Source organism: Schistocerca nitens, chromosome 9 (genome assembly GCF_023898315.1).
Source record: "Schistocerca nitens isolate TAMUIC-IGC-003100 chromosome 9, iqSchNite1.1, whole genome shotgun sequence".
Taxonomy (NCBI): Eukaryota; Metazoa; Arthropoda; class Insecta; order Orthoptera; family Acrididae; genus Schistocerca; species Schistocerca nitens.
In genome coordinates this window covers 205,329,516-205,345,955 of record NC_064622.1, presented here as the reverse complement: position 1 = coordinate 205,345,955, position 16,440 = coordinate 205,329,516, and the positions used below count along the sequence as shown (strand labels likewise).

General features: G+C 39.0%; 1 protein-coding gene across 3 annotated transcripts in view; it reads left to right on the top strand.

Annotated features, from left to right (window-relative positions):
• The window catches only part of LOC126203751 (NADH-ubiquinone oxidoreductase 49 kDa subunit-like), a 201,212-nt gene that overhangs the window by 159,768 nt on the left and 25,004 nt on the right, over window positions 1-16,440 (top strand). For all 3 annotated transcript variants that reach the window (XM_049938119.1, XM_049938118.1, XM_049938120.1), the window contains 3 exons: window positions 14,863-15,050; window positions 15,289-15,452; window positions 15,548-15,667. In XM_049938119.1, the coding sequence (XP_049794076.1) occupies window positions 14,863-15,050; window positions 15,289-15,452; window positions 15,548-15,667 (472 nt within the window). The remainder of the gene's footprint in view (window positions 1-14,862; window positions 15,051-15,288; window positions 15,453-15,547; window positions 15,668-16,440) is intronic.

Here is a 16,440-nt window from a genome sequence, read left to right as displayed (position 1 = left end):
CAACACAAGTCAATGGGCCAACATGTTTGTGTGTGATACACCCCAATGACCTACATGTAATAAATGGAGCACCTCCAAATGAAGCACTGATGAAATCACTACCCAAGCTGCTGTGTGATCCGTGTCTAAAAGCACAACACATCCACAACAGAGAATTGGTGTTGAAAGATGTAATAATTACGAAGATGCATGAGAAGGTGGTGAATCCAGCCAACCATGTTGTGCAAGTGTTATGGCCTTCCGCAAAACTGGATCTGAAACTACAGCTTTCATGACCTGTGTGCTGGTTACAGGGGAATCATCAGCTGTGTGCTGTGTGGCAACATCAATATGGAAACAAAGCAACAATTCCTCTTGATCAAACCCCAGGTCCAGACTGGCTGGAAGGTGGCACAAAGTGCTGTCATTTGTGTTGATTCGCAGGGCAGAAATCAATCTCTTAGTTATAACATGAAAGGAAAAGAGCCCAATGTTGAATGTGATATGCTGTTTTATCCGGAAATCATGCAGAAGGAATGAATAAGAAAACCAATGGTTTGTGATTGGTGACCAGGTGGAATTCGGTACCACAGTGAGAAACATGAAATTGTTTTACAGCATATGCTATGGCCAAAGCTTCCTTTTCTAATTGAGAATACCTAGTTTAAACATGGGTCTACATTTTTGAGGCATAATCAACAGCCCGCTTGGTGCCATCGGTATATCTATGAGCCAGTACCACCCCCAACCCATACTGTGAAGTGTCCATCACAAGGACCGAATTGAGGCCTTGTTGGTATGTCGCAAAGCAGGACAAAGACTGCAATATGATCTTAAGGGTGGAAAATGCCATTTCACAAGCCAGTGACCAGCAAAACTGAGCCCCTTCATGCAGCAATGCATGTAATGGCTGCGTGATTGTTGCCGCCCCAGTCAAAAATTTATGGTAGTAGGCAACATGACATAATAGCAGAAACATATTGATGAAAGGGTTTGAGACTCTCATGAAAAACTTCAAACCCAAGATAAATAGTATAAGCGTGAAAAAATTGACATTCTCCCAAAGTACACTTCAACCCGGCTGCTTGAAGGACAGAAAAGAGAGTATGGAGATTTTGTAAATGGTACTCAGTGGAGGCACTGGAAATTACACAGTCATCCAAATAATTTGCAGAACCTGGCACAGATGCTGTAATCTGTTCCTAAAACATTGAAAAATGGTGGGAGTGTTGGAAATTCCAAGAGGCAACAGGAAGTAGTGGTACAGTCCAAAATGTGTATTGATAAGTAACATACATTGTGACCCTGTGTCTAAAGGGAGCTGTAACTTGGATCTGACTAGTCAATTTTTGAGAAATATTGACTACTGGATAACCTTGCAAGGAGTTCATTTGGGTGTGGTATTGGGTATGTATCCAATATGCGTTGTCCACTATAGATAGTGCATTCACAGAAACTTTAAAACAACCACAGAGGCGTAATTGGCCCAACGATCTCTTTACTATAACTATGGGGTAGACCATTCACTTGATGCAATAGGCAAAACAATGCTGGACTCTATGAGGTGATCTAATTCATCTTTGATTTGTTCCCTGACTGCCACTGGAACTGGACAGGCCCAGAAAAAGTGAGGCTGAGCAGCAGGTTTCATGGTAATGTACACTTGAAAATTATTGGCACATCCCAGTCCAGGAGAGAACAAGGAGGGAAGCTCAGAATATAATGCATCTAACTGTCTATACAGCACATGTTCAGACACTAAATTCACTTTATTTGAAATGGTAAAACCAAACAACTTAAACGTATGTAATCCAAAAAGATTCTCCATATGTTTGTTATCTACAACAAGAAATGTAAGTGACCAGACTACTGACTTATAGGTCATTGTGGCAGAGAAGTGGCCAAGAGTAAGAATACTCTGTTTACTGTAATCTACTAACTTTTGTGACATGGAGAGGTGGGTAGGAAACTAAATCCATATAAGTTTGTTGGTTTAACAAGGTTACTGCAGCTCCTGTATCCATTTGCATGTGCAGAACTTTATGAAAAGCCACAACATCAATGAAAAGCTTGTTTGACACAACAGAAATAGCCAATATAATGTTTACATCCATATCCACATCAGGATCATTGTGCTGAATTTTTGCATTACAAACAGAAGCAGTGTGACCTATTCTGTTGCAGTTTTGACAGGTAGCCCAGCATTTTGGGCAGTCTGGGCACTCATGGTTAATGAAACAATAAGGGCGGGATGGGAATGTGGAATGCATACCTTGCTGTTTACAGGCCTGTTTACTTTGTTGTTGTGGCTGCTGCTGGAAGTGAGGCTGGCTACATTGCCCTTTGACACTGTGAATGTGTTTGGACTGCCATGACAATGTCTTCCCCTTGCAAATTATCTGAAGCTTGGTGTGGAAGAGAGAGCTGTATTGCTGATGCCTCTCGCCATTGCTGAATTTGGTTACCATCAGCGTGCGACACCTTGAAAGACTGTGAAATAACTAAAACTCTGGAGAGGGATTGAGTTTCACACTGGAGGGCACACTCCCACAGCTCACAATCTGAAGCTAAATGAATGATAACACCTCTCACCATCTGATCAGCATACAGCTCTTTATGCACATTGGACACATGATGGAGTTCAGCCTCCCATGATTGATAGGATTGATGTGGTTGCTTCCTGCAATAGTAAAACTCAACTGGGGTTGCAACAACTTGGGTGCACTTACCACTTAACAGTAGTATTGTGAAAGAAGCTCACACATTTGGTCAAACGTTAAAGAAGACAGATCCTGCAAAGCGGTGAGTTGATGTAGGATCTGATCCATTCTTGGTGATCTCCATGAAAGGAGCAAGGCAAGACATAAAATAGCCTCAGTAATCCCAAGAGCTAGAAAGTCTTATCGCAGACATGTCTCTTTTGCATCCCATTCCTCAATGGACTCATCGTATGTCTCATCGTATGTATAAAAGGGAGGCAGATGACCACGGGGGCCATGGAGGGCAAAACAGCAGGTGACACAGATGGAGGAACATGCTGACTAGGCAAAGCAGATGCCAATGATTGAAGTACCAGAGTTTGATTGTCCAGTGCCTGTGATTGGTGGTGCAATGCCAAGGCAAATGATTCTTGCTGTTCAACCAACTGACGTAAAATGTCCTCTGTAACACCATCAGCTTTCATGAGAATAAATGGAGGACCAACCCAAGTAGAAATTTGTGCAGAAAGCAGGACCACTCCTGTCACCAATCATGTTGTAATTTGGTGTCGGTACAACATGACCAACAGACGGATCACAATTTTATTATGCAGAAGCATTAACAACTTGAACGCAGTGTTAAAGCAACAGTCAGCAGGAACCAGTTATGTACACAAAGAGCTATAGCAACATACATAGAGAACTGAGGCAGAATGTAGCGCAGATACCCGCAAATAAACTGGAGCCCAAGGCGGGCTCTGTCAGTGATTCTCTCTCTCTCTCTCTCTCTCTCTCTCTCTCTCTCTCTTTTTCACATGCGTGCACACGCACGCACACACACACACACACACACACACACACACACACACACACACGATAATACAGCACTACCCAATGCCGCAGATGCGGCCTTTTGAATGTATTGAAAGTATGCACGTGTGTCACTGCAGAAACTACTCACATTACTTATGAAACACATTTGACTTTAACAATAAAATAAACGCATTTGGTTTCTATAGTACACATTCTAGCAGTTATAATGAAAAATTCATTCATGGATTTACAGCAGTAGTCCAAAAGAAACAATTTCAATTGTAATTTGACAATCACTCCTCCACCATTCAGATATTTTATTTTAATGCATAAAAGAGCAAAGGTTATTGAGATTGCATGTTACATGCATCTTTGAGTCTCTGACAACTTCAGTGATGAATTACAAGGGTTACATTTTTCTTTTTGTGTTGTAGCAGTGAACGCTGCTGAAAGTGTTCAGTGCACTGCACTGTTGCTGCTGTGGCTTGGTGTTGTATCACAGATACACATATTTACCACAGTCACCTTCCTATCTTTAATCACTGTTATTTATTTAAATAAAATCATTAATTATCAAGAGTCTTTTAGACTTTGCATTTGTGTAATACTTTAACAACAGCAAGAGTGCTACAAGCATATTTTGAGTTCATCTTTTTGTACACCTAGTTTTGGATCATCATTCAGTGAACATTGTGATTCAACTGCAGTTACTTCTTACATCACAAATTATGTCATTTTTCTGTGACAGATACAGTTTATTGAATAATAAACACATCACAGTTGCAACTTAAATTTCTCCTGTCTGTCAGAGTAGCACTTATAACAGTACTGGTCAGTACTAATTCACATTATAAATGATCAGAAATATTGCCAAAGTTGTGTAAATACTTGTTTCAAGTGCATTTTTAAATTTCCAATTTTTTATTTTAAATTACTGCATCCAAATATGATTCGTGTCAAATTCTTGAATTTTAATTTTTTCTCTTTCCTGAACTTTGTTATGTAGTGAATTCATACAGGAAAGCTTCTGTTCTTTGTTACACAAATCATATAAAGGACAGAATGCAACAAGTGTGGAGGTAACTGAGTAGATATAGGAAAAAAATCTAAATCCCATCACTCACTTTGGAAACATGGTGCTCACCACAAAAACACTCACAAAATTAGGCTCTTGAATGACGGAACTGAACACATAATTCCCATACTATATTTTCAGAAAACTTGGGTTTCTATTAAAATAAATGTGTAATGTAATATTTCAGATTGCCCAATATGCTTACATATCACTGACTCATAGCACAATCAAACTGCAGAATGTAAAAATATGATGTAACATCATTAGGGTAAGTCATATATGGGGTGTTCGTGCACAGTCTGAAAAGCTGGTAAGGGTGTTGCAGGATAGGTTGTGCTGAGAAATGATTCTTAAGCAAAAAAATTAGATATGTTTCTGAGTTAATTAGCATTGAAGTTAGCCAATCAGTCTGCTGCAACAAATTCAAGTGGTCCACCAGATACAATTAGTGTCAGTTCTTCTCATGGTGTAGGTGATAGCATACGAGACTGCTCAGCCGTTGGTTCTGGTTCGAGCCTTACTATCATCCCATGTCCAATTTTTGTATTGCTCTCTTGTTTGGTTTTAGGAAACCAAATGAACACATTTATTGACACTACCTCTGGTGAGTCATTTGAATTTGCTTGCACAATGGCCTGACTGGGTAACTTCAAGGCTAATTAACTTGGAAATGGTGCAACATGTTACTTTTCTCTTAACAGTTATTAATCAGGACAACCTACCCTGGAACACCCTAACAAGCTTTTCAGATTGTTTCTGACCACCATGTATGTTCAAACCTACCATCCGAGTTACATGAACTTTTATGCCTAAATTTATGCTACAGAAAACATCATATCATAAAATTATTGACTATATAAAAGTAAACCAAGATTATCTCAGTTTTCTCTTTGAGTCATCAATCTTCGTGGCTGATTTGATTGCAGCCTACTACAAATTAGTCTCTTACACCAGCACCTTCATCTCAGAGTAGCACTTGCACCCCACATCCCCAGCTATTTGTTGGGCACATTCAAATCTATGTCAACCGTTACAGTTTTTACGTTCTACACTACTGGCCATTAAAATTGCTACACCAAGAAGAAATGCGGATGATAAACGGGTATTCATTGGACAAATATATCATACTAGAACTGACTTCTGATTACATTTTCACGCAATTTGGGTGCATAGATCCTGAGAAATCAGTACCAGAACAACCACCTCTGGCCGTAATAATGGCCTTGATATGCCTGGGCATTGAGTCAAACAGAGCTGGGATGGCATGTACAGGTACAGCTGCCCATGCAGCTTCAACACGATACCACAGTTTATCAAGAGTAGTTACTGGCGTAATGTGATGTGCTAGTTGCTCGGCCACCATTGACCAGATGTTTTCAATTGGTGAGCGATCTGGAGAATGTGCTTGCCTGGGCAGCAGTTGAACATTTTCTGTATCCAGAAAGGCCTGTACAGAACCTGAAACATGCGGTCGTGCATTATCCTGCTGAAATGTAGGTTTTTGCAGGGATCGAATGAAGGGTAGACCCATGGTTTGTAAAACATCTGAAATGTAATGTCCACTGTTCAAAGTGCCATCAATGCGAACAAGAGGTGACCGAGATGTGTAACCAATGGCACCCCATACCATCACGCCGGGTGATATGCCAGTATGGCAATGACGAATACACGCTTCCAATGTGCGTTCACCGCGATGTCGCCAAACATGGATGCGACCGTAATGATGCTGTAAACAGAACCTGGATTCATCCGAAAAAATGATGTTTTGCCATTCGAGCACCCAGGTTCGTCGTTCACCGCGATGTCGCCAAACATGGATGCGACCGTAATGATGCTGTAAACAGAACCTCGATTCATCTGAAAAAATGACGTTTTGCCATTCGAGCACCCAGGTTCGTCGTTGAGTACACCATCGCAGGTGCTCCTGTCTATGATGCAGCGTCAAGGGTATCCACAGCCATGGTCTCCGAGCTGATAGCCCATACTGCTGCAAAGGTCATCGAACTGTTCATGCAGATGGTTGTTGTCTTGCAAACATCCCCATCTGTTGACTCAGGGATTGAGACATGGCTGCACAATCCATTACAGCCATGCGGATAAGATGCCTGTCATCTCGACTGCTAGTGATATGAGGCCATTGGGATCCAGCATGGCATTCCATATTACCCCCCTGAAACCACCGATTTCATATTCTGCTAACAGTCATTGGATCTCATCCAACACGAGCAGCAATGTCGCAATACGATAAACCGCAATCGCGATAGGCTACAATCCAACCTTTATCAAAGTCGGAAACATGATGGTACACATTTCTCCTCCATACACGAGGCATCACAACAACGTTTCACCAGGCAACGCCGGTCAACTGCTGTTTGTGTGTGAGAAATCGATTGGAAACTTTCCTCATGTCAGCATGTTGTAGGTGTCGCCACCGGAGCCAACCTTGTGTGAATGCTCTGAAAAGCTAATCATTTGCATATCACAGCATCTTCTTCCTGTCAGTTAAAGTTTGCGTCTGTAGCATGTCATCTTTGTGGTGTAGCAATTTTAATGGCCAGTAGTGTATTTCTCTCTCTAGTACCATGAAAGTTGCTCCTTGATGTCTTAACACATCCTGTCAACATGTCCCCCCCTTCTTGTCGGTGTTTTCCATATGGGAGACCACATGTTGTTTATTTCCCCATCCTTCCCCAGTTCTAGTTGCACACCACCTATAATGATTGTAATATTAATGAGATGTTAAATTGTGACTCCTTCCCAGAATAAAAATAAGTATTTTTCAAATAACATTATATTCTGTAGAAAAAGTGTGATTCAGTTTGTAACACTTCTTCTGAATGCCTGAGATAGCACCTATAGGACAAGAGATTTAACAACAGCTTCCATATGTTCTACCGACCCAACTGAGCAGTGGTTAACCATCCCAACTTCTTACAGCAAATTCCTACTTCTGTTCATGTGGGTGGGCTATACAGGGTGTTTTGTGACTGTAATAAATACTTTCAGGAATGACAAGGAATGACAACTGTATCAATATGAGATAAAGGGTAATGCTGTGGAAATGACAATTAAAAGGTACCAAATCAACTCTGCTAGTAGAATCTACTACTTGTTGGTTGCACAGTGTAATACATCTACAGGGTGTTACAAAAAGGTACGGCCAAACTTTCAGGAAACATTCCTCACACATAAAGAAAGAAAATATGTTATGTGGACATGTGTCCGGAAACGCTTACTTTCCATGTTAGAGATCATTTTATTACTTCTCTTCAAATCACATTAATCATGGAATGGAAACACACAGCAACAGAACGTACCAGCGTGACTTCAAACACTTTGTTACAGGCAATGTTCAAAATGTCCTCCATTAGCGAGAATACATGCATCCACCCTCCGTCGCATGGAATCCCTGATGCGCTGATGCAGCCCTGGAGAACGGCTTATTGTATCACAGCCATCCACTATACGAGCACGAAGAGTCTCTACATTTGTTGGTACGGGGGTTGCGTAGACAAGAGCTTTCAAATGCCCCCATACATGAAAGTCAAGAGGGTTGAGGTAAGGAGAGCGTAGAGGCCATGGAATTGGTCCGCCTCTACCAATCCATCAGTCACCGAATCTGTTGTTGAGAAGCGTACAAACACTTTGACTGAAATGTGCAGGAGCTCCATCGTGCATGAATCACATGTTGTGTCGTACTTGTAAAGGCACATGTTCTAGCGGCACAGGCAGACTATCCCATATGAAATCATGATAACGTGCTTCATTGAGCATAGGTGGAAGAACATGGGGCCCAATCAAGACATCATCAACAATGCCTGCCCAAACGTTCACAGAAAATCTGTGTTGATGACGTGATTGCACAATTGCGTGCAGATTCTCGTCAGCCCACACATGTTGATTGTGAAAATTTACAATTTGATCACGTTGGAATGATGCCTCATCTGTAAAGAGAACATTTGCACTGAAATGAGGATTGACACATTGTTGGATGAACCATTCACTGAAGTGTACCCGTGGAGGCCAATCAGCTGCTGATGGTGCCTGCACACGCTGTACATGGTACGGAAACAACTGGTTCTCCCGTAGCACTCTCCATACAGTGACGTGGTCAACGTTACCTTGTACAGCAGCATCTTCTCTGACGCTGACCTTAGGGTTATTGTCAACTGCACGAAGACTTGCCTCGTCCATTGCAGGTGTTGTTCTAGGTCTTCCCCAGTTGCGAATCGTAGGCTGGAATGTTCCATGCACCCTAAGATGCCGATCAATTGCTTCGAATGTCTTCCTGTTGGGACACCTTCGTTCTGGAAATCTATCTTGATACAAACGTACCGCGCCACGGCTATTGCCCCGTGCTAATCCATACATCAAATGGGCATCTGCCAACTCCACATTTGTAAACATTGCACTGACTGCAAAACCACGTTCGTGATGAACACTAACCTGTTGATGCTATGTACTGATGTGCTTGATGTTAGTACTGTAGAGCAATGAGTCGCATGTCAACACAAGCACCGAAGTCAACATTACCTTCCTTCAATTGGGCCAACTGGTGGTGAATCGAGGAAGTACAGTACATACTGTTGCAACTAAAATGAGCTCTAACATGGAAATTAAGTGTTTCCGGACACACGTCCACATAACATCTTTTCTTTATTTGTGTGAGAGGAATGTTTCCTGAAAGTTTGGCCGTACCTTTTTGTAACACCCTGTATATGTTAATGTAGCTACCCAACATTGCAGGGTAGGCTAGCCTGACCAACAAGTTGATGTACTTCATGAAGGGTGGCGATAGGGGGAAAAAAGCCTATGCCCAATAATTGGGAGAAAGCACAGGTTACAACAACTTACAAGAAGGGTGATAGAAGTGAACCACAAAACTAGATAGAAGTGAACCACAAAACTACTGTCCAGTACACTTGACATAAATTTGTTGAAGAATCTTAGAATGTATTCTCAACTACAAACACAATGAGATATTTCAAACAGAATGAACTCCACCATGTCAACCAGCATGGATTCCAAAAAACATTGACTTTGTGGAACCCAACTTGCACTTTTCTCACACGACATAATGGAAAGCTTTTGATAAAAGCAGTCATGTAGACACAGTATTTCTTGATTTCCAAAAAGCATTTGACTCAGTATCACATCTATGCTCAGTATCAAAAGTATAATCTTGTGGGATATCAAGCAAAATTTGTGTCTGGATTTAGGATTTTTTGGTAGGGAGGACACAGCATATTATCTTAGATGGGAAGAGTCATCAAAATATTATCTAGAAGTAACTTCTGGTGTGCCCCATGGAAGCATGTTTTGATATTGCTGTTCATGTTTTATATTAATATTAATCGTCCCAGACTTCTCACACGTGATGCACTCGTCTATAATGATAAGTTATCAAAATGGGGCAAAGATTGGAAACTTGCTTTAAATGTTCAGAAATGTAAAACTGTGTACTTCAGAATATGAAAAAACATAGTATCCTATGAATATAATATCAGATAGTTGGATTTGGAAACTGTAAACTCACACAAATACCTGAGTGTAACACTTAGTAGGGACATGAGGTGGAATGATCACATAGGCTCAGTTGTGGGTAAAGCAGGTAGCAGACTTTGGTTTATTGGTAGAATACAAGGAGGATATAATCAGTCTACAAAGGAGACTGTTTATAAATCACTTGTGCAATAGATTCTAGAATATAGCTCAAGTGTGTGGGGCCTGTCCCAGATAGGACTAACAGGGGGATACTGAACACATACAGAGAAGTGCAGCACCAATGGTCACAGGTTTGTTTGACCTGCAGCAGAGTGTTACAAAGGTGATGAAAGAACTGGCTTGGCAGACTGTCGAAGAAAGAGAGAGAAACTATTCAGAGAAAGCCTACTCACAAAGTTTCAAGCGCCAACTTTAAGTGATAACTCTGGGAATAAACTACAATACTCTGCATATCATCCAAGTAGGGATTGTGACAACAAGATTAGTTTAATTACAGCACAAACTGAGGGATTTAAACAATCATTCTTTCCACACTCCATACATGAATGCACCAGGAAAAATCCTAATAACTGGTATAGTGGGATGTACCCTCTACCATGTACATCACAGTGATCTGCAGAGTACAGATGCAGGTGCATATGCAGAAATGCATTGCATATACTCTGAATTGGTAAGTCTTTGTGCAAAGATATGTAAGACTGCAAGATGTGTTAACAAGTTGAAGGGAAAACTGTCTGGGTTGATTGCAGAAAACTTAAGCGGGGACACTGGCACAAGTGGTAAAATACCAATGGTCACAGGTGTCAGAGGGATGCCTTTTTTGGGATAGGGAAGGGGGAAAGAAAACGAATTTTAAGAGAGATTGGCAGACACACTCAGTTTGAGAAAACAGATGAACATGAGTCAGATTTGATCATACAGCCTCCATTTAAACAGTGTTTAACAGAAAGTAATCAGAAACTGCCAGTTCATCTTCGCCAAAGCAGTTACAATCCCATTAGTATGCAGTATCAGTTATCTTTATTACACCAGAACATTCCGGGACTTAGAAATAAAGTTGATGAACTACTCATTTGTATCAATGAAATGAATTGATCTAACGAAATTGACATAATCTGCCTGTCTGAACATCAAGTGACCACTAATATAGATATGTTAGACATTTCAGGATTTAAGCTAGCTTCCTACTTCTGCAGAGTAGATATGGATGGAGGAGGAGTTGTCACATTTATCAAACTGCCATAAAGTCAAGAACATTGACATTAATAAATTCTGTTTAGAGCAGCATCTAGAAGCATGTGCAACAGAAGTAGAGTTCCATAACAGATCCTATATAATAATAACTATTTACTGAGAACCTGCAGGAAATTATAATCTATTCTTAGATCATCTAGAAGCTCTTTTGGGTTATTTAACAGGAAGAAACAAAGAAATTTTGATTGCTGGTGACTTTAATACAGATTTTCTAATGCAATCTTCCAGTAAACATTCACTGCAGTTAGTAATGTTGTCATTCAATCTAACTCACACTGTAAACTTTCCAACTAGGATCACTAAATCCTCAAGGACAGCCATTGATAACATTTTTATAGACAAACCAAAGGAACAAAATCATATCATAAAACCTGTTATAAATGGACTATCAGATCATGACATGCAGCTCCTGTTTTAGATGTAAATTCTAAGCAGATTATCAAGACTGCTAAATCTGAGTACAGGAGAGTAGTCAATCAACCAAAAATTGAGTGTTTTAGAAAACTGCTCAAAGATATGAACTGGAAAGATGTTTATAGTGCTCATGACATGAATGAAAAATATAACACATTCATGAACAATGTCAGTACCATGTTTGAAAACTGTTTTCCTCTAAAAGTTACTCAAATTAAACATAAGTCTATAATAAAACCATGGATTACAAAGGGAATAAAGATTTCCTGTAAGACAAAAAGGAAAATGTATCTGTCGACCAAGAATAGCTCCAGTGCTGATGATTTCGCTAAATACAAGAAATACTGTAAAACATTAAAAAAAGTAATTCAGACGTCTAAACAAATGCACTACGAGAAGAAGATAGCAATGTCAGGGAACAAAATGAAAACAATATGGGATATAGTGAAAGAGCAGACTGGTAGAACCAGAAAGGAACAGGAGAGCACTAAGGGTAGATGACACATTAGTAACTGATGGGCATAGTGTGGCAAATCTATTTAACAAGTACTTTACTGATAGAATGGGACTTTCAGGATCAGTAAATAATGCCCTTGAATATCTGAAACTAGCGTTCACAAATAGCTTCAAGTACATGAATACATCACTCACTTCACCAAAAGAAATAATGTCCATAATAAAATCTTTAAAAACAAAGCATTCTAGTGGGTACGATGAAATATCAACAAAGTTAATTAAGGCATGTTCTTGTGAGTTTAGTACAATTCTAAGTTACTTGTTTAACCAGTCAATTATAACTGGGACATTTCCTGACTGGCTAAAATATGCAGATTTTAAGCATCTATTCAAGAAAGGGGATAAAAAGATACCATCAAACTACAGACCGATTTCACTTTTGCCAACATTCTCAAAAATTTTAGAAAAAGTAATGTACAGGCAGCTGCTCAACCATCTGACCACAAATAACATATTATCAAGAACACAGTTTGGATTTCTGAAGCGTTCTGATATCGAGAAGGCTATTTACACCTACAGTGAAAATGTACTTAATTCATTAAATAACAAATTACAAGCAGCAGGTATTTTCTGTGATTTGTCAAAGGCATTTGATTGTGTGAACCACAACATCATTTTAAGTAAAAAAGAATTCTATGGTGTCACGGGCAGTGCTGCAAAATGGTTCAAGTCATACCTCACTAACAGGAAACAAAGGGTGTCAGTGCAAGGGACTAGTGAATTAAGTCATCATCATCAGAATGGGAAGAAATTACATGTGTGTCCCACAGGGATCCATCTTAGGGCCATTGCTTTTTCTTGTGTACATTAATGATCTCTCATCAGTTACACTGCCAGAAGCAGAGTTCATTTTGTTTGCAGATGACACAAGTATAGCAATAAATAGTATGTCAAGTGTAGTTCTAGAAAGATCTGCTAATGATATTTTCATGGATATTAATAAATGGTTTAAAGCCAACTCACTGACATTAAACTTCGAAAAGACTCACTATATGCAATTCAGAACCTGTAAGAGGTTTCCACCCAGCATATGCATAAAATACGAAGCAAGAGCAGATAGAAGAGGTTGACAGTCTTAAATTCCTGGGATTACAACTTGATAATAAATTCAGTTGGGAAGAGCACACCACAGAACTGCAGAAACGCCTTAACAAATCTGTATTTGCAATTCGAGTGTTAGCAGACATAGGCGACATAAAAATGAAAAAGCTTGCATACTTTGCCTACTTTCATTCCATAATGTCATATGGTATAATATTTTGGGGTAACTCTTCAAGCCAAACCAAAGTTTTCAGAGTCCAAAAGCGTGTAATACGTATTATTTGTGGAGTAAATTCACGGACGTCCTGTAGAAACCTCTTCAAAGAACTGGGTATACTAACTACTGCCTCTCAGTATATTTACTCCTTAATGAAATTTGTCCTAAATAATATATCTCTTTTTCCAACAAACAGCTCAGTTCATACATACAATACCAGGAACAAAAATGATCTGCACAAGGACTTAAAAGCACTTACTCTAGTTCAAAAAGGGGCCCACTACTCAGGAACACTCATCTTCAATAATTTGCCAGTAAACATAAAAAATTTAGTTACAAATAAAGATCAGTTTAAAAGGAGCCTGAAAGACTTACTAGTGGCCAACTCCTTCTACTCCATTGACGAATTTTTTAATAGAAACAAATGATGTATTGTATATATTCATACTATTAGTATTGTTATTTCAGCTTAAAAAAAAAAAATTTACATGTTCCACATCCACGAAGATCTTCACAGCACGGATCTATGGAACGAAAACTAATCTAATCTAGTCTCTAATCTGTACAGTCAACCACCCCAAAACATGATGATGTTCATGATAACAGAATTAGCATAGGCCTACATGATTTTCATGTATGGGCAAAAAATGGATACTGTGTGGAAGATGACATTGTATCAAGCCACATAGCAGACCATACAACACAAAATATTTCCAAGATTATTCCAAATAGTTAAGGGAAATTGGCCAAGTGGAATTGTTTTATTGGCAACTTACTCACCTAATTTGACTCCACTTAATCCCTTCTTGTAGAGTCGTGTGTCAAGTCTTCTGTATGAGACACATGCCATGAGCTCCTACGAAGAACTCTTGCTCTCTGTGACATCATTTAAACAATGTTGGTGTTGTTCTAGCATGTATGACGCAACTTTGTGCAGTGATATTATGCCTTCATAGATGTTGAGGGACAACTGTTGTGATTATAGCACCCTGTGTAAGTTACATAGATAAATAAAGGTACTAAAAAAAATATCGCTACATGAATTGTTATTATTATGAGCAGACCAAGAAAAATTTGAAATTTTCTGTCTCACTTATAACTTTTGACTTAGTCATTTCTAGGCCAAAATTACAAATCACAAACTAATACACATGCCCTTCTCTGTCATCCTTGAAAGTTTGTATCATCATTATGGAAACACACTGTTAATACAGGCAGATAATGTCAAACAGTAAGATAAGCAACTTAAAATTGTGTTCTTGTTTTTAAAAAATAATGTTAATTTTTTTTATTGAATTGATAATTTTTTGTGGGCCATATTGATAAATTTTATTTGTTGGTGCTTCTAGTTCTTTTTGCAGAGATAACTCGCCTTCTGAATCATATTGTAGCCACAGCTTCCCACATGCTTGATGTTGGAGCAATGACACCACTCTTCTGGCTCTTTGAAGAGAGAGAAAAGATGATGGAATTTTACGAAAGAGTATCAGGGGCAAGATTGCATGCTGCTTACATTCGGCCTGGTGGAGTCCATCAGGTTAGTTTCTACAGCTTTCTCGTTAAAGTAACATATTGTGTAGAGTTGCTGTTATGTCTTGTGTGAGACTATATAAATACTTAGCAAACTGGGAGAATGGGTGGATGATTTAAGGAATACAGTACAAGTATGTCAGACAACCATTGAGTCATGTAAAAATATAAATAAATGTATTCACATAAAGAAATATTCTTGAATAGTTATGATTGTTAACTGTGTAACAGCTACTTTGTTTCAGGACATCCCCTTTGGTCTTTTGGATGATATATATGAATTTGTTAGCAAATTTCCAGAGCGTCTGGATGAAGTTGAAGATGTTATTACAACTAATCGCATATGGATAAAAAGAACTAAAGATATTGGGGTAGTTTCAGTTGAAGATGCTCTTAATTATGGCTTCAGGTGACTGGAATTTTAATCTATTTTCAAAACTGAAATCATATGCAGTTCTCAGCTACAATTAAATACTTTACTACATTCCTGATTTTATGTTGTAGTGGAGTGATGCTAAGAGGATCTGGCATTAAGTGGGACCTACGCAAGACACAGCCATATGATGCTTATGATGAGGTTGAATTTGATGTACCTATTGGAACAAATGGGGACTGCTATGACAGGTATCTCACCTTAAAGTTGTTGTAAAAAATGCTAACAACAAGTCTGAACACTGTTGATGAATGACTTAATGAAGTGTAATAACCAGAGAAAATTTATATTGTGATACAATGCAGGCTCTCATGCTGGAATCTACATTACTGGTGACTTTAGTTGTTTGGATATTAGGCTATGTTCTAAGGCATGTTTCTGCACTAAATGTTAAGCACAGAAACATACCTTAGACCATGGCCTAATGCCTAAATAACTAAAACCACCAAGGTTATATTATGATATTTTGTTTATTTAGTGGATCTAACATACACTGATTTGGAATTTCTCCTATAATTTACAGAAAGCTGCTAATTTAGAACATCATTTATAAGTAGAAATAATTGCTATCATATCCAGTGTCCCTGTAAGACTGGATTTCAGTGTTACTATTTAAACAATAACAAAATGGGTTTACATATTATCTGGAAGTATTTCATTGTCACTCTGATGCACATCTGATACCCACAGCAGTGGCCTTACCAAAACTGAAAAAAACTGTAATACTGATAATAGAAGATTAGAATAATACCCATTGTGGAAAGATAATTAGCTTCTGAAGTGCTATTAAACTCCACTAAAGTGCTAATCCAGAAAAATATGCGGGAGAACATCTGTATAGTGTGAACATTGGGGAGAGGGGCTCATTGATTATGGCTTTGAGTTAGTTTGATAGCTGTGCACAGTGGCCCAGGGGACCAAAAATGCAGTTTTTGGACAGTCTTTGGAGAATACCTCTATCTGA